The following is a 22,227-nucleotide window of genomic DNA, read 5'->3' on the forward strand; positions in this document are numbered from 1 at the left end:
GCTCAGACAACACAACACACAGGATGCCACCACTGCACGCCAAGGACCACGTGTGAGAAGTGTAAAGAAGGCATCTTATTAAGTGTTGCTGGCTTTTTCCTCTCCTTCCAGTGTTTTTTATCTGCTTTGTAGTGTGAAAGGCTTTGGGTTGGTCCCTGGTGTTACTCTTCCCTGCACTTTTTTCCTGCAAGTCGCAGAAGACAGTCCTGGAGGGAGAACTGCAGCAGAGCAGGACGGAGTCGCCATTCAACACCCCCCTCATTCAGACATGACCCTTCAGTCTCCTGCTGCGATGAAAGTCAGAGAGAAGTCAGGTTTGTCTCTGACTGAGCCCATTTCATACAGAGAAACCTGTGTCAGGCAGAGTGACCCCAGTTGAAGAGGTGGGTAAAAAGCAGGCCAGAGCAGTGAGCAGCGGGAGAACTCAGGGGGCGGGCAACCCATGCCTCTCCAAGAATCACAGCTTCCATTTCTCATCATCAGGCACTGAGCCACCAAGCCGCCAAGCTTGTCCAGTGGGGAAGAATGAGGATGACAATGGAGGTCATGGGTGTGGGAGTAAGGTATGGAGGTCTTCAGCAGGAGAAAGCAATGCTGAAACAAAATCCCATGGCATGTCAGCTTTTTGAAATAAGATAGTTCACGGGAAAAAAAAAACCCAAAACACTCCAAAACCCTTACAAACAAGTGAAGTAATCAGGACTGTGCAGATTGTCATGGAACTTCCTGTTGCTGAGACCAATGAAAACCCTTGCTGCTCCTCCAAAAAGCATTATGACAGTGGTAGCCACTAGAGAGCAGCCTTGAAATCTCCTCTAAGAATCAGCAAGATTTATTTTTGAAGGAAGAAGTGAAACCTGAGTTGACACTGCAGAGGACTTTCACAAGAAATCCCCTCGCTTGGTTTGTTTCATTTCTGACCAGTATGGAAAACCCCAGCACCACCGGTTTCTTGTTACAGGCTTAGCTTAAACTGGCCAGTGCAGAGATGAGGCTGGGAATCTGTCCCCTTTAATTCATACCATCAGTTACTGGAGGGGGAGTTTCTATGGGCCCAGGTTCTTCTCTGGGTTACACCATCCTCAGCACCACAGCCTGCCAGGAGATACAATGCCAAAGCAGAGGCCAGCAGTATGTCCAGAGCTGCCCATCTCCACCCATATGTGACAGCTTAGACTACTCAGCAGGAAAAAGTAAGAACTGTCACTTTACCCATTAAGTTCAGTGGGTAAAAAAGTCTGCTGAAAATAAAAGGCCTGATTAAGGGTCAGAAATTTTGCTGTATTACTTCAATCTTACACTAAGTAACCGTCTTGGATATATGCAAGTAATACAGGAAGAATCAGGCTTCTCAGCTGTCTGCCCAGTTTTCGCTTTCCCCCAGGGATGCAGATACATCACAGGATGCTCAGACCTATAGAAAAGCCTCATACCTGAAAAGAGCTCCTTCCACTCCACTTCCGATGGAAAACAATACAAATTGTAGGCTTTGTGGATCTGTGTTTTAGAAAGTGGATATCACCAAGCAGATCCATCTTCCCTGGATGGAAGTCACGTCAATTTCCATATTGTGGCAGCACCTACTCCGCAGCAACACACAAATGTTCTGTGTATGCTGTGCAGTGTCACCATAAACAGTGTCACAGTTCCTTTTCACAAACAGAGACGCCAAGGTAGTAAGGAGATTTGTCCACAGCAAAACCAGTTGTTTGTTGATTTGTATCCACAAGAAATTATGGTTATCCAGCCGCTTTAGCTGTGTGTCTCAATTCCTCTAAAACCTCAGGAATTTACAGCATCATTTCAACTCCTTATCACAGATGAGTGTCTCTTTCAAGTTTCCAAAAATTTTATATGAACAGGTAGAAGAGAGAGATCCTACCAGCGCCAACAGTGTCAGAAATGTAAGCACAACCATCACTGAGGTTGTGGTTAGATGACTGTGTCTGAGGCTTCAGGTCTTTCACAACCACAGTTAAACCCAGTGAACCCGATGCAGAATTCCACTCCAGCACACACCTATTCTGCCAGTTTGGACTTTGTTAGAAATGTTGCTGTGTTAATTTCCTTCTGGCAAATTTTCATCCAAATAAGGTACTGTTCTCAGGCAGAAAAGTCATTCAGCATAAAAGCATCATGAGATAGGATGATCATAGGCACTCTGTACTACCACAGTCTCACGCCCACACCTGATGCACATAGACATTGCTAGTGGTCCTTGCCAAATCCAAGCTGATTAATAAAGGAACTGTGCTCTGATTCGAATGGAATCAGCAGTGTCTTCCCCTCCAGGGGAAGGTCATCTCATAAGATCGCCTTTAGAGCTGTTGCAAGATACCAAGTACAGGTGATAGCATCCCAAACCTTTACCTACACATTTATGTTTTCATCCTCTCTCAAAGGGACTCCAAAATACGTTCTTTGGCTTCAGTTCTGGTGATGGCTCCTTCCACTCTCTGGCTTCAGAGATCTAGTATCAAGCTCCTGGAACTTGATCTCTCTTAATTTCCAGCCTCTTGCTCTATTTGGGGCAGGGAGGAGCTGCTCCTACAGAAAATACTCTTTCTCAGCCCTGGGGAGGGGAAGGGAAAGCTCAGGGAAGAGGCAGCTGCTGCTGTGTCCCAGTCTGGTAGCTTCAAGACATTGCCTGAAACCTCTCTGCAAAATCAAAGACATGTAAGAGCCAAGGACAAATTTCTCCTAACCAAAACCTCTGCACAACGCTGGGGTGCAAGAGGGATTATGATTGCGACTTTATCCAAGCTGTGGAGCCTAATGGGTGTCCAAATTGAAGAAAGATGCTCAGATAATTTGCTGCAGTATTAAGAAAGAGTGACTGAGGGGAGGCTCTGCAATAAGGGCCTGAGCCACCACTGAGTAAAGAGCAGGTACCAAGGGCTGATGGCCTTGGTTGTGTTAATGAAGGCGCAAAGAAGATGGGGAAAATGGGGCATCACGTAAATAAGAGCAAGTATTTTACAGATGCTGTTGGCATTTTTTAAGACATCTGCACAGAAGAGAAACCTTTTAAAAATGAGGTATTTCAGCACAGGCTGTTTTAGGACACTAAACAAGAGTCAGGGGTTAGTTGAAGTATGTAAAAAAAAAAGTTACTTTGGTAATATGGAGCCTTATTACCACCCCAGGTGAAAGGCAGATTTCTTGTATCTTCCTGAATATCATGTGAGCAACACAAATATGCAAACACACAAAGAATCAAACATTAAAGAAAGAACCTCTCGAACATCCTCTCACTTTATCCAGATTCTCCACTATGGAGAGAATAAAAGAGCAAATGACAAATGAGCTGGGTTAAGTACTCTGATAAGGCACTCCTGGAGGTGTTCAGGGAATGAGTGATGAGCACTCCAGAGGAATCCTTGAAGAGAATTATGAACTTGGCTTCCCTTACACTGGTGCTTATGAATGGGTAAGGAAACTATCTTCCATCAACTCAAAGGCTTCATTTCTGCTCTAGCTTTTCTCAAAATTCTCATTTTAAAAAGGGGTTCATGCATATGTATTACATCTGATCCTTGTACATGTATACAGGACACTGCCAAATTTTCCCATGGTCACAAATATTAAAAATATCTTTCCCCAAAGTTTCTGCTTCTCCTCACACTGTGCAATAAGTATCTTCAGGCTGTGGCTGAACCTGGGAAGTTTCCTTAGTGTAGGGATTTACTAGTGAGAATGGTTTTCAGGCTGAAGTGGCTCCTCTGACAGAGGATTACGCTCCACAGTTACCACTCAGAAGAAAGCAAAGAGAACAAAGAAGACAGCGCACACACATCCCTCACTATTTGGAGGTACCTAAACACTCACATCTCTAAGCTGCATTCTGCTCCTGGGCTTTTGCCGTTCACTGAAATTCTCTCATCTACTTCATCAGCTGAGGATAACAGAAGACGACTGCGTGGTGGGCAGCCCTCCCAGACGTTTGTGCAGACAGGTCTGAGTGCCTGTGGATGAGTGCAGGGAATACAACATGCCTTCTGCCTTCTGCCTCACCTGGCAATGCTTGGGTGACAAATGCCAGTAAGTCAGATGTGGCATCTTCAGAAAAGCTTCTCCCAGCCATAGATTCTTGTGCTAGAGATTTCCCCATGCCTCGTCATGAGACAGTAAATATTCACACAGGGTTTCTCTCCAACAGAAAAGCCTTCACTGAACCCAGACCTCTCATGTAGTAATTTTCACACCTCCTCTGATAAACAGGATCACTTGAGCCAGGCCCTACAGGAAGTCAGACAAAAGTTCTTCATGGTCGAAATGCTCCTAATAAAAGGAATGCGGGAATTACACTCCCAAATGTATTCTTGATCCCCTTGTGTCACACACACATCATGCTGTTCAAATCAACTATCAAACAGCCTCAGCTGCTCTGCCCAAGACGGATGGTGCACTGCCCGCACATTGTAGGAGAAAACCGCTGACTTGCTATGCAGCTGCTCAACACCTCGCCAATGGCAGCAGGTGCTGCAGCAAACAGCACAAGAAATGTTCACATTTAAATCCGCAGATATTTCAGGATCTACAATGGCTCTCTAATTCGCCAAGCTCAAGTGCTTTTTTGGTCTTCTTGGGTTTCCTCATGCAGAAAACCAACTTTTTTGCGAAAGGAGTTCGTGTAAGTCCTTCTGTTCACCTTTCCAGGAACATCTTCAAGAAGGTCTTATCCTGTGTTGCACGCAACACATTGCCGATCCACTGCAACTGCTCTGTGTCTTGCTCCAATGATCTGAGATGGGTTAAAAGACTGCTTTGAAGCATCCCAGGCAGCTTTAAAGGATACTTATTAGGAGTACAGAAGTTTATTACTAGGAACCATGCTGGCTTGTATTGGAGGGTTTGCAGACACCAAGTTCAGTGTTACTATCAGCTGTACAAAAGTTGTATGTCAGGGTGGTAAAAACAGCCTGTTTGCTATCTGAAGCACTTAGCAGTTACTTCACACATACACCCACATGAATTGTGTTCATCTTCCACACTTCAGTCAAATTAGCAGTTTAGTTCCCTGCAGTCCTTTTTGTGGTTTGTGTTTCTGTTATCCACATAACACTGGTTCAAACCAGTGAAGTGGGGCAGGAGTAGTAAATAACCAGGGAGCATCGGGAGTCCTGGTAAAGCTACTCTGCCCAGTCCACTTCTGAAAAAGAACCTGCTAGGTAGCCCATTGCTGATTAAGTTAATTACTGCACCTCCTCGAATTGTTCTGTCAAGTTAAAATTCCCCATGTAAAGACTAATGACAGATTTCCAAATTTAGACTGGACCCCCTAATACCTTTCTGCTGAGGTATCCTGATATTAAAGAGCACCAATTCTTTCTTTGGGTAAGCCAATTTGATGACAGAAGTACCTCTGTTCATTCTTATTCTCTCATAATTTTTGAAAAAATATTCAGATTACAATATCACGCATGCTCTATACAATATTCCTTCCTGGGCCTACCTACCACAAGTAGGTTTTCTTCTCTGCTCTGGAAATCAGCTGGCCACAGTGAAGCTGTACAGACAGATTTTGTGGTCTCTGCTGAATCACACCTTTTGCTTCTGGCTTTTTAAATATTGAAAAGATGATGTAAATATTAAAATAAAAGAAAATTTTCTGCAATCTTCCAAGGGTTGCATGGCATCCCTTCTCCCTATTTTTGCCTGCAATCTTTAACTGCAACACAGCTGGTCAAAGGTATAGCAAGGATGAGACAAGCTGACTGTATGCACTCTGCAATGCTAAAGGTGCCAAGCTACCTTCTGCCAGCTGAGAGCTCTGCTGAGCACATCTGCTGTTTAGAAATCACCAAAAGCAGATCATGTAAGAATGACTTTGGTATTTTTTTAATCAATGACATCCTTACACATTGCCACATACTCATCTTTTCCTAGAAATTAGTTCTTTGCCTCATCACCAGCTGCAAACTGCAGTAGCTTGAGTCATCAGCTAACAGGTCCCATTTTTTTTTCTTGAACATATGGCAGTTGCACATTTAAAGGATACTGTCTGGAATGATTCATTATAAATATAAGTTTCTCATTCTCACTAGAATGTAAATTCCAGTGAACATTTTAACATCAGACACAAAGTAAATGCCTTGTTGCATAGAGAAACAAGAATGAGCAGAAATACAGTTTTCCCAGATGCTCCATTAAAACAAACATTAGTGTCAGCAGCCCTTCCCACATCGTTTATAGGTAAGAAGCAACAATTATCAACCTCATTTCAAGCACTTGCAGCTACAGGCAATGCTGATTTTGAAAGTGGTCATGAGAGTACCTTTACACAAGGAGTCTAGCTGAGACCTACAGTACCCTGTCTCACATCTTGTTAGACGTTGCTCAAAACACCTCATGGAGGTTCGCTATCAAAAATCCCGTTCTATAGGAGTAATAGCAATACCACTTCAAAGAAATTATTGACATCTGCTGATTTTTTTGGCAAGAAACACAGTTAAAATCATCCTCTTTTCTGAAGAAACGAAGCCAAGTATTAGCTATTTATATTCTGCATACTACTCCAAGTTCACAACTGGATTGGGTAATGGACTAAATCCAGACCTTATTCAAGGTTGCCATAACTTTAAAAAGAAAACAATCACCCTGAACAATTTTTGGAAGCATCACTGGCTCAGATTTACACCAGTGGAAATAAGGATGGAACTTAAGCACTCTAGGTAATATTACTACTTCTTCGCAATGGCCACTGTTAATAAAAACTTCTAAGTACTTGCAAAGCATACGTAGATCTACACCTATAAAAGTTACTACAAAGAAGTAAGCTTGGCTTGTGTTTCTATATTTTTTTTAGATCTATTATTTTTATTTTATATTAAGAGGTCATAAGTGCTTGATTTTCTATTTCGAAAAGAGAAGGAGGAGAAAGATATGCTGTAACCACTGTGAATGTCACGACAAGGACCCAAAAGCTGATCAGTCAGAGGAGGACTTCTACTGAATTTATTAACCATTTTTTTGTGACACCTGCTTAATTCTGTAGTAAATGACACCTGTGAAATACATGGCTGCTCACAGCTCTGGAGAACTTTTTACCAGACAAATATCATTAATAACATCAAGAAATACCTGAAACAGAAAGCGAAACACACACAAAAAGAAATCTGAGGCAAAACTTTAAGATCTCTAAATCTCCACTGCCTTTGCACTTCTTTAATGATGTGAAAGAAAACAAAAAGCCTGTTAAAAAAGGCTTTGTATGTTTGCCTTTTACATATCCACACAGCTGCCAAAACTGCCGCTGTCCTTTCTTGTGATCATGGTAAATTTCAGTGGGTGGTCTGAGCAGGGATAAACCTGTCATAAGGACAAATAAAGTGCAGGGTTTCTTAATGACAGCAGGTTGTATAAATTACTTCTGTGTTACATTTGGGAAAAAAGCCACCAAAGATTTCCAAAGGAGTGCTAACAGACAAAGTTGGGTATTCCCATGCTCTCCTCCTGCTTGCAGTTTCTGGGCAGATGAAGTCATGACAGCCCTTCAGTCTCTGCAAAATGATGTATTCAGTCAAAAATGACATAAACCCAAATCTGACCTGACCCTTCAGTTTCATTTCACTTCCCCTCTGAAGCTTTGAGCTCTTACCTGGTGCAGTTTTGTAAGACACGGTTCTGGTGGTGGGCATGGGTGGTGCACTCTTTATAACAGGGCTTGGTGCCATCTGCAGACCTTGCCGTTGCCTCTTCAGCTCCTCTTCTCGCTGCTGGGCAGCTCTGATCTCTTCTTCTATCATCGATAAAGTCCGCTGCTTCCTTGACCGTAACTTGAAAGGGCCCACGGTCACTTCAGATTCCTGCGTGGCCAGGATGGAGGCTGTGCTCCTCAGCTCAGCTGCCTCTGAATACTTGCTGAAATAGCTAACCTCGTGCCTGTTCTCCTCCACAAGGAATGGCTGGCTGGCTGAGTACACAGGAGACTGCTGCAAACTCTTCCCTTCCCTGAGTCCTGAGTCTTCCTCTTTTGAAATCTTTGGTATGGCGTCCCTTTTTTCCTGGACAGGTGAGGACACCTGGGGTGGCTCGAACATTGGGTTCTGCTGCCCCTTGGAGGCTGGAGCTGGCCCAGTGGTGGCTGGCTGCTCTTTGACCGAGACCTCCTTCTCCAATCGGGTTTCTTCTTTCCTGCAGCTTGCTTTATCCGCCTGCTCGGCTATGGCTTGTTGGATGGCGTTTTGAACCAGCAGGCCAGCATGGTACTCCAGCTGGTCATCAATCAGCATGGAGTCCGCCAAGGCAGAGGAGGGTGAGTCGCAGCCTGGGTCGCTGAATGACTTAGAGATGCCTTCACCCCTGCACTCTGCTGGAGTGTCGGCCTGTGGGGTCTGCGGCAGGGAGAAATCAGCCAGTGAGCTTTCCTGCAGGGCGCTCATGGTCTCGTTGGAAGCACCACTGTCACTGATGTTATCCATGCTGAAGTCGTTGGAAAGGGTCTCCAAGACGGTGGTATCCTGAGACCTGACAGACAAGTCATCCAAGCCAGAGTCAAGCTCCTCTGGAGGAGAAGAGGCGCTGCCTGACTTTGGGAACTGGTCTAGCATGCCCTGTCCATCATCCTTCACCACCGTGAAGACTGCTCTTGCACTCATGAATTCTCCATCCTCTGCCCACAGCTTCGAGGCCTGTCCAGCTCTGGAGCTGTCACTGCATGGTAACTCTCTTACGGGGTCAGCAGTTGTAGTCTGAGTACTTGTATCATCTTCTGAGGCACAGGAGACCTTCTGTGCTTTGACAACAGTGGCACTGTTCCCCTCTGGCTGTCCTGCTGGCCCGCACACTGAAACGGGTCTTGTCAGGGAGGGCAGCGGCCTATCAACATGAGGAGAATTGAGGCTTTTGTAGAAGGGTTTGATGGAGAACATTTTGGGTGTTCCTGACCGCCTCGGTGGGGCCTGGCCCTGAGACAGCCCTGAATGCTCCATCTGCTGGAACTGCTTTCTGGCGGCTGAGAAGTCAATCTGCTCTGTGACAATATCCTCTTTCTTGATAGTGACTGGCTCTGGTGGCACAAAGGATGTTGCACCTTGCTGCTGCTGTCTCTCCTTGCGCTCCTTGTACTTCTTGTGGGACTCCAGATGCTCTTCATCCAGTTGATCCTCCAGGGTCTTCTCCTGGGGAGGGTTCCACCATTTGGCAGCAATGTTGGGGTTTTTCTTGACAGCCTGGCTTTTAATAAGTTCCCTTCTTTCCTTTTCAAGTTCCATCATTTCCTCTGATGGTCTCACTTTGCGGACCCTGTATTTTTCCTTCTCTTCCTCATCTTCAAAGAGCTTTGAGGGCTTTTTGTCTTCATGGAAGGCTCGTAGTTCAAACTTTGCCTCTTTCTTAAGGGTTGTAAGAGTTGTTTCTCCATCCTTAGAGGATCTTCTAGAACTGTTTGAAGAAGTAGGACTTCCTGGTACCTTCAGACTCTCCCTAGTGTCATCTTTCAGTCCACTGAAGGAATGGCCATTAGATTTCAGGTTCTCATGTGTTATGCTATCTTCACTTGGTTCAACTACCAAAGGTGTCTGCTTGTCAGCTACATTTTCTTCCCTTTCACTGGGAGCTGAACTATTACTGACATTAACAGATGCTCCTGAGCCATCCATAACGGAGACTGCACTTGGTTCAGGGGAGGATGTCCCATTAAAGGGATTATCTGCACTAGAATCACAGCAATTTGCCTCCAACACTTCATCTAGGTATCTGATCTCCTTAGCAACTTCACTGTCCAGAGATTCGTGCCTTTCCTTAAGACCATTGTGGCTGGCAGCAGAGGAAAAGAAATGTGTTGGATTGTCTATGGGATGTGGTGAAGCCACTGTGGTGATGTTTTTATGTTCAGAAACTGGAACTTCAATTTCCATTTTCTCTTCTTTTGTAGCAAGCACAGTAGCTGGCTCCAAGAAATTGGCACAGTTTTGGTCTCTGTTTTTTCTCAACCTGATGTCATCCTCAGGGATTCTGGAAGATTTCTAAAATAAAAAAGAACAAAACTTTGATGAAGTCCTAAAAAGCAACATTTTAATTTTTGCAGAGTAAACACCATCTGGAAAGTGAATCCTAGCACTTCTCAAACTTGAGATTAAAGCAGCCCCTCAGAGTGTGGGAAAGCAAGGCAAATCATTAACATAAAAACCAGAAAGTTACCTTATGACAAGCTGGACAAGGCACTAAACCAACAAACTTTCATTTAAGTATCTCCCATGGGCTTACCGTACTCACTTTGTCATCATTTCATGCCTGTGTCCTGGTTTGCTACTAAAAAATGAGCTTTGGATTTACAAGCTATTAATGACTTGGTAGTTTAGGTTCTTCAAGGGTTTGCATAAACAGCACAAAACACCTGTCATCTTGGTAATTTAAGAATGCTTTCTGCACCTGAAGGAAAGCTAACAGGAGAACTGGATACCCTAGATTTGGAGAAGGTTAAGGTTCTTAATGACTTCTTTGCCTCAGTCTTCACTGGCAAATGCTCTGATCACACCACACAAGTCTTGGAAGGCAGATGCAGGGACTGTGAGAATGAAGACCGTGGGCCCACTGTAGGAGAGGATCTGGTTCGAGACCATCTTAAAAACCTGAACGTGCACAAGTCAATGGGACCTGATGAAATCCATCCGCGGGTCCTGAGTGAGCTGGTGAATGAAGTTGCCAAGCCACTGTTCATCATATTTGAAAAATCATGGCAGTCAGGTGAAGTTCCCGATGACTGGAAAAAGGGAAATGTAACCCCCATTTTCAAGAAGGGGAAAATGAATGACCCGGGCAACTACAGACCAGGCAGTCTCACCTCTGTGCCTGGCAAAATCTTGGAGCAGATTCTCCTGGAAGGCATGCTAAGGCACATGAAAAACAACAAGGTGCTTGGTGACAGCCAGCATAGCTTCACTAAGAGGAAATCCTGCCTGACCAATGGTGGCCTTCTCTGATGGGGCTACAGAACTGATGGACAGGGGTAGAGCAGTTGATGTCATCTACCTGGATTTGTGCAAAGTGTTCAACGCAGTCCCACATGACATCCTTGTCTCTAAATTGGAGAGATACCAATTTGATGGATGGACCACTCGGTGGATAAAGAACTGGCTGGATGGCTGCACGCAAAGAGTTGTGGTCAATGGCTCGATGTCCAGCTGGAGACCGGTAACGAGTGATGTCCCTCAGGGATCGGTGTTGGGACCGGTCTTGTTCAATGTCTTAGTCAGTGACATGGACAGTGGGATTGAGTGCACCCTCAGCAACTTTGCCGATGGCACCAAGCTGTGTGGTCCGGTTGATACGCTGGAGGGAAGGGATGCCATCCAGAGGGACCTTGACATGCTTGTGAGGTGGGCTGATGTCAACCTTATGAAGTTCAACCATGCCAAGTGCAAGGTCCTATACCTGGGTCGGAGCAATCCCAGGCACAGCTACAGATTGGGCAAAGACGAGATTCAGAGCAGCCCTGCGGAGAAGGACTTGGGGGTGCTGGTCAATGAGAAAATGAACATGAGTCAGCTTCAGTGTGCGCTTGCAGCCCAGAAAGCCAACCATATCTTGGGCTGCCTGAAAAGGAGCGTGACCAGCAGGTCGAAGGAGGTGATCCTGCCCCTCTGCTCTCATGAGACCCCACTTGGAGCATCGTGTGCGGTTCTGGTGTCCTCAACATAAAAAGGACATGGAACTGTTGGAACAAGTCTAGAGGAGGACCACGAGGATGATCAGGGGACTGGAGCACCTCCCATATGAAGACAGGCTGAGGAAGTTGGGGCTGTTCAGGCTGGAGAAGAGATGGCTGCGTGGAGACCTCATAGCAGCCTTCCAGTATCTGAAGGGGGCCTATAGGGATGCTGGGGAGGGACTATTCATTAGGGACTGTAGTTATAGGACAAGGGGTAATGGGTTGAAACTTAAACAGGGGAAGTTTAGATTCGATATAAGGAAGAAGTTCTTTCCTGTAAGCGTGGTGAGGCACTGGAATGGGTTGCCCAGGGAAGTTGTAGATGCTCCATCCCTGGTGGTGTTCAAGGCCAGGTTGGAGAGCCTTGGGTGACGTGGTTTAGTGTGAGGTGTCCCTGCCCATGGCAGGGGGTTGGAACTAGATGTTCTTAAGGTCCTTTCCAACCCTAACTATTCCATGATTCTATCATTCTAAATCTCATAATGCTTCTAGAGATGAAAAGTATTACTGCCCCTGTTATACAGGCACAGATGCTAACATGCAGGAAGAGTAGGCGAGTCCATCCCAAGTTAGGAAAAAAGGACATGACAACAGCAGCCAATGTTCTTTTCTCAGTGGGTCACTCCTGGGCACCAAAGACAGGGTAGAATTACATCATTCTGGGAAGACTCAAGGTCTTTCTCCATCCCACATGGAAACCCACACGCACCTGGACCTCGGAGACAGGAAGTGTTTGCAACTCCTGTGGCATGAAGACCACAACAAAGAGCATGACAGTGATTGGAGTCATGATCTGCCTCCCACTGCTTTGATCTGTATTGCAGATGCACTGGATTCATATTTCTCCCTGATGTGTTGCCTCTGCTCTCAAGGAGTGTATTGAAAGAAACCCTACTTATGTTCAGGTATGGACAGATTTTACTGGTCACTGAACTTCCTGTGACTAAGTATGAAGGAACCTCTGATTTGGCTAGGAATATGTCAGTGAATTTCCCAATAATTATTTCCTGCTGAAAGGCAAAAAAAAAAAAAAAAAAAAAAAAGAAACACTGAATGAAAAGAAGAGGGTGTTTTCAACATCGTTTTTCAAAAAGAACTTGATAGCTCTTGCTAACTCCCCCTAACACCTGAAAACCTTTTGTGACATAGCTATTCACTTTGACTAACATTTAAAAACAGAAACATAGTATCTGAGGTCTCTGGTTCCCTTTCCACATGTGTTTCTGTGTCTGAGGCACAGGCTTGTGAAGCAAATGGCACTTACCAAGCCCTGTGAAATCAGTAGCCAACAACAAGGGCACTGTTGTCTGCTAGTCACCCCCGCCCTTGCTGTCCCTTATCCTGTGTGCTATTAATACACATTGCAGCAGAAGATGGTCAGCTAGGAGCACAATGACACCTACCAGTGACCTGAACAATCACATTGCTTCTGGGTTTATACAGGCAGTAAAATGCATTTAATGCACCTTAAGGAATTACAGCCAGCCAGCCAGGAAAGCTCTCTGGAAAGCACTTGGAAAAGTTTTCTGTCTATGTAGTTGTACACAGTCAAAGACATGCTGGCTTCAGCCATTAGGTATTTTCTTCTTAACTGTGCTTAAATATTGGGGAAACCCTTTAAAAAAAAAGAACCAACCTGCTTTTGTCTATGTATTACACTTGATACACCTCACTGGTTCTACTTTCATTTTACTTTCTGTTGAACCTAGAAATCTTCCAGCTGAAGTTTCTAGCACTGCTTTTCGTAAAGCATATTAAATTTTTCACCATTTAAACATCTAAATGTGGCCGATTTCTTCAGTCCGATTAAGGATATATTCAAGAAAGCAGATGTTCTGCTAAAAAGCACAGAACAGCCAGTATAAAAAGTCCTTACTTATTTGAGTTGGTGCAGCAGGAATGAAGGAATAAAGTTTCTTTTAACCTGAAAGGGCAAGAACTGCTCTTGATTTGCCTGCAGAGCTCCAGGTACCGTGACACAATGGGTACTCAGGTGACAGGATTAAGACTGCAGTACATTTCTTATAGTTGTGTTTCAATCTCCCTGCCTGACTTGCAGGTGCAAAATGGGGGATGTTACTTCCTGGAGCAGCCTGTGCAAAGGGACATAAGCACCAGTGCACGACTGCTGGCTGTCCCCTTTCACACAAATCATGAGAAGATCATCATGTTCCAGCTAACATTTGCTTCTAATCTGTCAGATCAAAGCCACTAGGTGACATTGGTGGCTAACCTATAGCTGTCAGAACACACTTTCTGTGGATGCAGAAAATCAGGTAATGAAGCTATGCACCACAGCCACTGAAACACTTCTCCCTGCTGAACCAATCCAGAGCTGAAGGGCCCCGTGGTCCTGTGCTTCTAGTATCTCCATGCCATGGAGCTGGGAATATGCCCCTGATTGTCCGAGAGACCCTATTTACTACAGCATATCTACTTCCATCACTGCTTTAATGTATCAACTGTTTCAGATCATACCACATTTGGGCATTCAAGTTAGGGAACAGGACCACAGATGCAATGCTGCACCACTTTCTTATGATTGCCAGCCCACCCTCTCATAGCTGCAATCCATAGTGCACAATTAAGACACATATAATAACTATCTAACCAGGGCACACATTTATGACATTATGTAATTCAGAAAGTGCATGTGTTTGTGAAATTAGTGTGACACATGTAATTGTGTACTAAACCAGGCAACTTTGCCATAAAAGCTACAAGGAAACATTGCTACTTATGGGAGGGAGCCTTTTTTTTTTTGCAGGGGATTAGTAACTGAGCAAGGAGAAGGGTTCCCAGCATGGCAGAGAAGCCAGGGAGAAAACACCAGAGGAGGAAAAAAAATAGTATTGAAAAACCCACCCAGTTTTTCCCTCGACACATTCTGGCAGAGTCTGGGGCCAATTTCATGAAGTCATGGCAATAAGAGTATGCTCCAGACACTCCAATGAGGAGCAGAAGTCAATCTACTAACCAGTTACCTGAAGATAACCGAGATCATAAGGATGGAAGCAGCTGACAAAACTAAGCTTTTCTTAACAGGGCTGGTTCAGGTTAACTGACACAAGGGGTGGGTGGAGGCTTGGAGTAGGAGGGCAGTGGAACACATATAGACCCCCTGTCTCAGCTGTCTGGCAGAAGGAGGCAAGCTCGCCGGGGGACTACTTTTGCTTCTCAGTGATCAGTATGTACCAGCAGCTTTGTATGTGCTGCCTACAGGGAGGCGGCTTTTCAAAGCCTGCACCATTACAAAGGCCTGTAAATGGGGAAAGGACTACATTCAACACCAACTGTAGTCAGCAATACAGCGTTCAGCGATTCCCATACACTGCTCATCTAGACTCAGATTTTCCAGAAGTTACTGCTACATTTACACAGTCTCTGAATGTGCATTCATTTCTGCTTAAGTCAAGATGCAACTGGGTAATTAGTGTCACTTGTACAATGCTGCTGCACTTTAGTAAACTGCAGTTATTAGCAGCTTAGAGAATTATTAGCATATTTCCTCCTTGGCTGAATTCTTCATCTACAAAAGTGTAAGTGTTTGGGCAATCAACTCTTTTAGGAGGAAAAAAATGTGGGTGTGCTACTAGCAAGACCCAGCAAATGTACTGCCAGTGCCGTTCTTTGTTTGATGCAACTCAAAATGCAAAATGACAACAAGTGGGAGGTGATCCTTCTGAGCCACACTGACATTCTTCTGAAGCAACAGTGGTCAGGGGGCAGAGGAAAAGATTAGACAGCTAAAAACATTCAATGGCTTAAAAAACCTGTAATAAAATTTCCATTTCCTCAGGCTTCTATCTTCCTTTGAAGATGTCCTGTACTGCACCTGCTTCTCCCACTGCCTCATCACTGGGGCAGTGGTTTGCTCAACTCTTTCCCCCCTCCTTCTGCTCTTGGATCTATCTCTTGGGCCCGCTATTCCTCTAGCAGGTTTAGCACAATAGTGTAGCTAAAATCACATTTGCGTATGGTTGACTGGCTAATCCACACCTCCCTGCTCATGTCAATCATCTCCCTTTTCACCTACTGTCTTGGCCTGCCTCCTCAACGTCTCTTTGCGGTGGAGGAGGAACCAAATGATGGATTTACTAGGGGGCTGAGTCTGGCAAACCTTCAAGAGAGCATCTGCTTTCATTCAGCTCACCCTTCTGAAGAATACAGTCGCCATCTGTGTCACAGATGGAGCCACAAGAAGCACTGCAAAGATACAGAAGTTATCTGCACCTCTGCACTTCCAGATGGCCACCCTGTACAGCAAAAAAACCCCTACCCAACACAGGTATAGCTTCACTCTTGCTAGCAACAGCAAATATTTCTTTAACTACGTTGTTTTCTGTAGAAGAATGGTATGAGATGGAAGTATTGTAGTTCTTAATGAGCAAGAAAAGCAAAACCAGAATTGTACAAGGCGCTAGGATGCATCCCTCGCAGTTCATGCTCACTACCATCAAGCGGTGCTCAGAAAGGTGCCACCATCCCACCTCATCCCAGATGGGAATAACAGCCCAAACCACTGTGATGGCTCCTGTTCCATGCTGGCTGGTGTACTCACTTGCTCCCTCCCACAGCAGACTCTCAAGGGGCAGCTGCCAACTCGTACACCTCCAAAAATGAGGTGATACCCCTCTATTTCTGGAGAGACAAGAATGCTCCAGGTGGGAACCTCTGCAGAAAGCAATTTGAAGAAATGGGCCAAACACTTTGTGTTTGGAAATTTCCTGTTCAGGTGAGCTGAGAGAAACCAGAAGCAGAGAAAAACTCTTCAAAAAGATCCCGGAACTGGGGAAGAAAAGGATGCAGCGGCTGATGTGGGCCTCAAGGAAAGGAAGGGGATTTCTACTAACATTACCTACAGGAATTATGCTTTTTCATTAAAAAATAAAGAAAACCCACCAAAAACCTCAAATCCAAAGTGCTGTCTTCTTGCTCCTGTGTGAAAAGGCCCCATTTTTCCTGATAATATTTTTATCCTGACTCTGAAGGTTTAAAAAAGTTTATTTAAATTTAATAATTTTCACTTAATAAACTGGATAAAGTTCAAGTTTCAGAAAAAAAAAGGAAAAGATCTCCAAATTCTGTTGCCAAATTTCACTGAATTTAAGACATGTCAGACACATGCTGGCTCTACCTTGAATAGTTCCATTCGTAATTGTACTTGCACACAAAAAGCAAAACCTGGCCTGTTCCTCTCACAGTGCACTACATGGTGTCTTCAAAACACAGATGGAAACTATTTCCAAAGACTAAAATGTATTAGCATCGAGTGTCACAGTGACATTCTCCGTAAGTAGCCCACTGTGCTTTTAGTGACTTGTTTGAGATAGCCAGATAGTACAATAGGCAAATTTTCTTGAAGAAAACCTGGTTTATCTCCTTTTAAGCACTTCAGAAATCACAAGAGTGCAGTCTAAAAATCGATGCAACTTCATGACACCTCTCCCTAAGAAGCAGTGGGGGGCTCTTTTGGAATACAATAATAAGGGATGTGGGGACCGAGTGCCCTAACAAATGGCTACTTGGAGAGCTTGCTGTGTGGCATTTTCTGAGTGGTTTTCTGTGTGTTCCTTTTTGTCTGTTTTAGAGAGGGAGCTGTGATTAAATTTGCTCAGAAAGCAAGGGAAATGCTTTGCAATATTATTTGTCATTCCAGCTGAGCCACAGGCTTCAGCTTCCCCATGTGAGACGCTATAAAACTTTATCAAATCAAAGTCCAATCTTCTTTTGCTGCTGTAATACGTTAAGGATGGAGAAAAATCACCCCAAAATTATGAATACTTTAATGATAAACATATTCTGCATGGTAGGATATTTTAATGACTAGCACTTAATGAACAACACAGAATTTTTCCAAACATCTGTCTGGTATTTTCTGTGCCATCAGTAACAAACAGCTAAAGTTTTTCCTGGGTAAGCCAAGATCCAACTTTGGAATAACCCTTACCACTTCCCATTAACTCCAAGATGTATAAATTAGAAGCTGTTTTTCTAAGGTAGGAAGCCATCTGTTCCTTTACACCAGTTATTTTCTCTTAACTCCTTAAAAATACAGATCTAGTCTCTCTGTGAAGAATTTGCAAACCTAATGACTGGATTTCAAATACTGTTAACAAGAGAAGAGAAAACAAAACAACTGCCCTGCTCCCCCCCCACCCCAAAAAAACCCCAAAAAAACCCCAAAACAAAACAAAAAAACAGCAACCAAAAAGGCTGGCTACTTTCTATGAAATATTTTCATGCCTGCAAAAAACTGTATAATTGCATGAAGCACCTGTATGGACAAAGAGATTTATATGGAAATGTATATCTAGGGACAAAAGGCTGCTAACTTCTGAATGAAAAGAAGTATCACTTCTGATGAAGAAAAAACATCACAGAGGTTATTATAGTGAATTATGATAGTTACATATCTGGCAATAGGGAAAGCCGTATATATTTGAGTGGGGCAGACTCAGATACTAGTGTGTGGGGCTGGTTAGCTTTGCTGTGAAAGCTCCATTTAGTTCTACAATAATCAAGATCCTGAAATTCTGAAATTACAGATAGCTGTGATTAAACTTTCATTCAGAAGCTGCGGCACGGTTTAGTACTGTCACACCGTAACCCCGCTCCCCAGTTTTCTATCAGCACCCACATAAGTGGATGCCCTGAGGAGTTCCAGAATGCTCTTTGTACCCAAGAGATAAGCAAATTGGTACTAAAATGATTTCAGGTACAAGAACCTGCATTCAAAAAGATGATTCTCATGTGCTCTGTGCTGTTCATAATGTAGGTCAGCCTGAAAGTGCAACTGAATTAGAGCAGTAAATGCATGCATAAGAAAGCATTTCATCCAGCAAAATGTGTTTCTCTCATCATTCTCATCAGTTGAAATCCCACTCCTGATGTTCTTACAAATTGGTCACTTACAAACTGATTTCTATCTCAAAAGAGAAACATGTAGTTAAGTAGTATTTCTTCTATCACTTCACTCAGTTCCCTAGGACAGAATGACCGTGACAATAGGCCCTGTGTGAGAGCATGGGAGATTAACCAGTTCTGCAGAGACACAGCACTAGATTTCAGGTCAATACAAATGTGTTAGAGTATTAATCAACTGCGACACCACAGATGGTTAGTACTTTTTACCTTTGTTATGTGTTTTTCCTAAGGCTTACTTTCCTGCAGCTTGTCTCTAAAATCTGTCTTTGGTGAAACAAGACTGAAGGCTTTCAAGAGCTGGAATATCTGATTTACAGAGAGTGTGGTGCTAAATCACTTAAAATGGTAAATACAATCTCCTGAAGCAGTCACCAATGCTACCTAAGAAAAAGCAACAGTTTGCTGAAGGAAACTAACACACAAGGAGCATTATACAATCAGAAAATCATCCACTAGCTGGCAGGGAATACAAGGAACAATACAATCCTTAAGGAACAGAAGAAGAATTTCTTCTTCATAGCTAAGGTCACAGATAAGGCCCTATACCATGAACCCCTGCATTTGCAGAATCCATTTGGACAGGTTTTCCTCAGTCACTGCTGGTGGGTTGGAGCTCCGATCTCACAGCTCTAATGCTAGTAGCACTCTCTCATGTTCAGCCTCTGGTCTGATGTTAAGTAAAGCAGAGAAATCCCAAGTCTAGTCTCTCTGTCTGAATAAGGACAGAAAAATGTTCAGCTTAACAGACTGCCCTATATAGATATTGAGCTGAGCAGAACGTGGCTTTTGAATGTACCCACAAAAAAAAAAAAAAAAAAAAAAAAGAAAAAAGAAAAAAGTAAAAAAATCACGGTTTCACAAAATACTGCACTGAAATCTCCGCACCACACGTTGAGGATGGAACAATTGCCCTGATAAAGCATGATCTAATCCCAGTGGGGAGGGGAAAGGACGCTAAACTAAGCCTTGCTTTTAATACTCTCTAACCCATCTAGATAATGTCAGCACAAGGAAAGGGTGACCTTTATGGTCACTTGCATGGAAAAAACAAAGAGACAAGGGGATTTCCAAAATTCCTTCATTTTTTCACCGGGGACAGGGGGTTCCTGTTCCATCTAAAGAATGGAGGAGCTACAACCCTCCTCTTTAAATGCGAGACCTAGAGAAAAATACTGGCATATTAATCATCTTGAGAAAGGGACCTTCTGAGGAAGGAATCTCGGTTAGGCAGGGGCAGGAGGAAAGCAGTAAATGGAGACAAAAGGCCACACAGTTCACTCCTTTGCCAAGCAGATCTTACAGCTGCTGGGAAAACTATTCTCATACATTGGCGGAACAGAGATAAACCTGTTCTAAGTGCACAAGTAGGCTTTCTGAAATGTATTAGTATCGAAGTCTGCTGAGGATATAGATTCTGTCACTGGCATATACAGTTCTGTAAATCTTTCATAAATACATTTTCTTAACAAAGATACATTATTTCTACGCTGGAGCTTTCTCACCATTTACTTTCAAGGGCAATACAGTAGGAATAGAACACTTCAACTGAAGGAAAAACCTACAAACCTTTGCAAAGAATACCTAAGTTTATTTCTCAATTTCTTTCACACACCTGCTTCAGAAACACCAACTGCTACAGATCTTACTTTTAAGTATTTCCTAAAGCCTAATTAATACTTGCTGCATTTCTGAAGGGCACTGGTGTTCAAGATCTACTGGAACTTGACAGTTAGGAGCAATGCTGCAGGGAGGGCTAAAGGAACAAATTATACTAGAAATATGAAAAAAACTCTAAACACCCACCTCTCTTTGAGAGCTGAAGAAGGTTAAGAATTATTATTGATGCTTTGCCTCTATCACTAGGACTTGCTATAGCTGCTCTAACTCATTAGGTTAAGACTTGTCACAGCAAAATCTCCTTTAACAAAGGTATGCCTAGGTAACTGCATGGTGCAGCGTGTCTCACCTGAGAGTAGCCTCCTCTTCCTGGAGCACAAATACCAGGACAATGCTTATTTACATAGAATACAATAGTTACGGCTGGAAAGGACCTCAAGATCATCTAGTTCCAACCCTCCTGCCATGGGCAGGGACACCTCACACTAAACCACGTCACCCAAGGCTCTGTCCAACCTGGCCTTGAACACCACCAGGGATGGAGCATCCACAATTTCCCTAGGGAACCCATTCCAGTGCCTCACCACCCTCACAGTAAAGAACTTCCTCCTTATATCCAATATAAACTTCCCCTGTTTAAGTTCGAACCCATTACCCCTTGTCCTATCCCTACAGTCCCTAATGCAGAGTCCCTCCTCAGCATCCTTATAGGCCCCCTTCAGATACTGGAAGGCTGCTATGAGGTCTCCACGCAGCCTTCTCTTCTCCAGGCTGAATAGCCCCAACTTTCTCAGCCTATCTTCATATGGGAGGTGCTCCAGTCCCCTGATCATCCTCGTGGCCCTCCTCTGGACTTGTTCCAGCAGTTCCATGTCCTTTTTATGTTGAGGACACCAGAACTGCACACAATACTCCAGGGGAGGTCTCATGAGAGCAGAGTAGAGGGGCAGGATCACCTCCTTCGACCTGCTTGTCACTGCAGACAGTGAGGCTTGGAAGGGTTAGAGCTCCACAGCTGAAACAACCAGCTGGCTAAGCACTCTATGCATTGCCTTCTTTTCTTGGGGCTATTTTAAAGCTAGAGATCCCTAGAACTTCCTATAAAAGAGACTACATAGTGGCTTAAAAAGGGCCAAATTTATATTTAGCTTTAGCCAAAATATATTAGGCTGTTACCTCCAGACTCACGCAAAACCAGACCACTGGAACCTTGACAAAAGAAAACTGAGAGGACATTAACAAAGAGTAAATCTGCCCTAGTCCTACCTCAAAAATCACTTGAATTACATAAGCGAGGAGGGGGAAAATATGATGGTGATCAAAGGATGTAACTGAAATCTCTGCCAATAGTTGCGTTATGTGCACAAGTGGGGATAGAAACCACTTCCAACAAGAGCTTGGCACACCACCTGCCCTGACTCACAGTCCAATGTGTCACCATGATCAGAGCCCATCAGGAAACCACCACACAAAAATGCTTTCACTCCAGTCCCCTTTCCCAGAAACACATCACAGTGAAAATAGCATTTGGTCTACAAGACAGAGATTGTACATAAGAGCCAAAACCTTGTAACTGTATTGGACAGCAATACACAGTGCTTTTCCTCTAAGGGCATGCATGAATTTTAACTCTCTGGACCGTGTATGTAGAAAAGTACCCACTGAAAGACACATACCCACAAAATGAAAACCACTATCATTAAACCTTCCCATACTTTTTCAACAAATGGTCAGCAAATAAATAATATTTAACAGAAAAAGAAGTCAAGACTACAGGATCTACAGAACAGTTTTTCTAGTAAGAGGCCAAATGTGTACAGCCTCTAAAAAGGAGGATGTTGCTAAATTCTCCACGTCATTGCTATCCCCGGGCTATAAATATGATCTACCATGTGATTTAGGCATTGTGAGCAATTAGCAACTTCATCTAAGGTTTGCTTGTAACACAAACTAAGCACTACAGTCATTTCCCTATCTCCTGCAAGAGAACACTTCATTGAAAGTGAGACATGGATAGGACTTTTTCCTAA

At 43.8% G+C, this 22,227-nt stretch overlaps 1 protein-coding gene across 3 annotated transcripts in view; it reads right to left on the reverse strand.

The window, feature by feature from the left end:
- The window catches only part of PALM2AKAP2 (PALM2 and AKAP2 fusion), a 267,010-nt gene that overhangs the window by 13,196 nt on the left and 231,587 nt on the right, over positions 1–22,227 (reverse strand). For all 3 annotated transcript variants that reach the window (XM_065664052.1, XM_065664054.1, XM_065664053.1), the window contains one exon: positions 7,601–9,968. In XM_065664052.1, the coding sequence (XP_065520124.1) occupies positions 7,601–9,968 (2,368 nt within the window). The remainder of the gene's footprint in view (positions 1–7,600; positions 9,969–22,227) is intronic.

The sequence above is a fragment of the Lathamus discolor genome, chromosome Z (assembly GCF_037157495.1).
Source record: "Lathamus discolor isolate bLatDis1 chromosome Z, bLatDis1.hap1, whole genome shotgun sequence".
Taxonomy (NCBI): domain Eukaryota; kingdom Metazoa; phylum Chordata; class Aves; order Psittaciformes; family Psittacidae; genus Lathamus; species Lathamus discolor.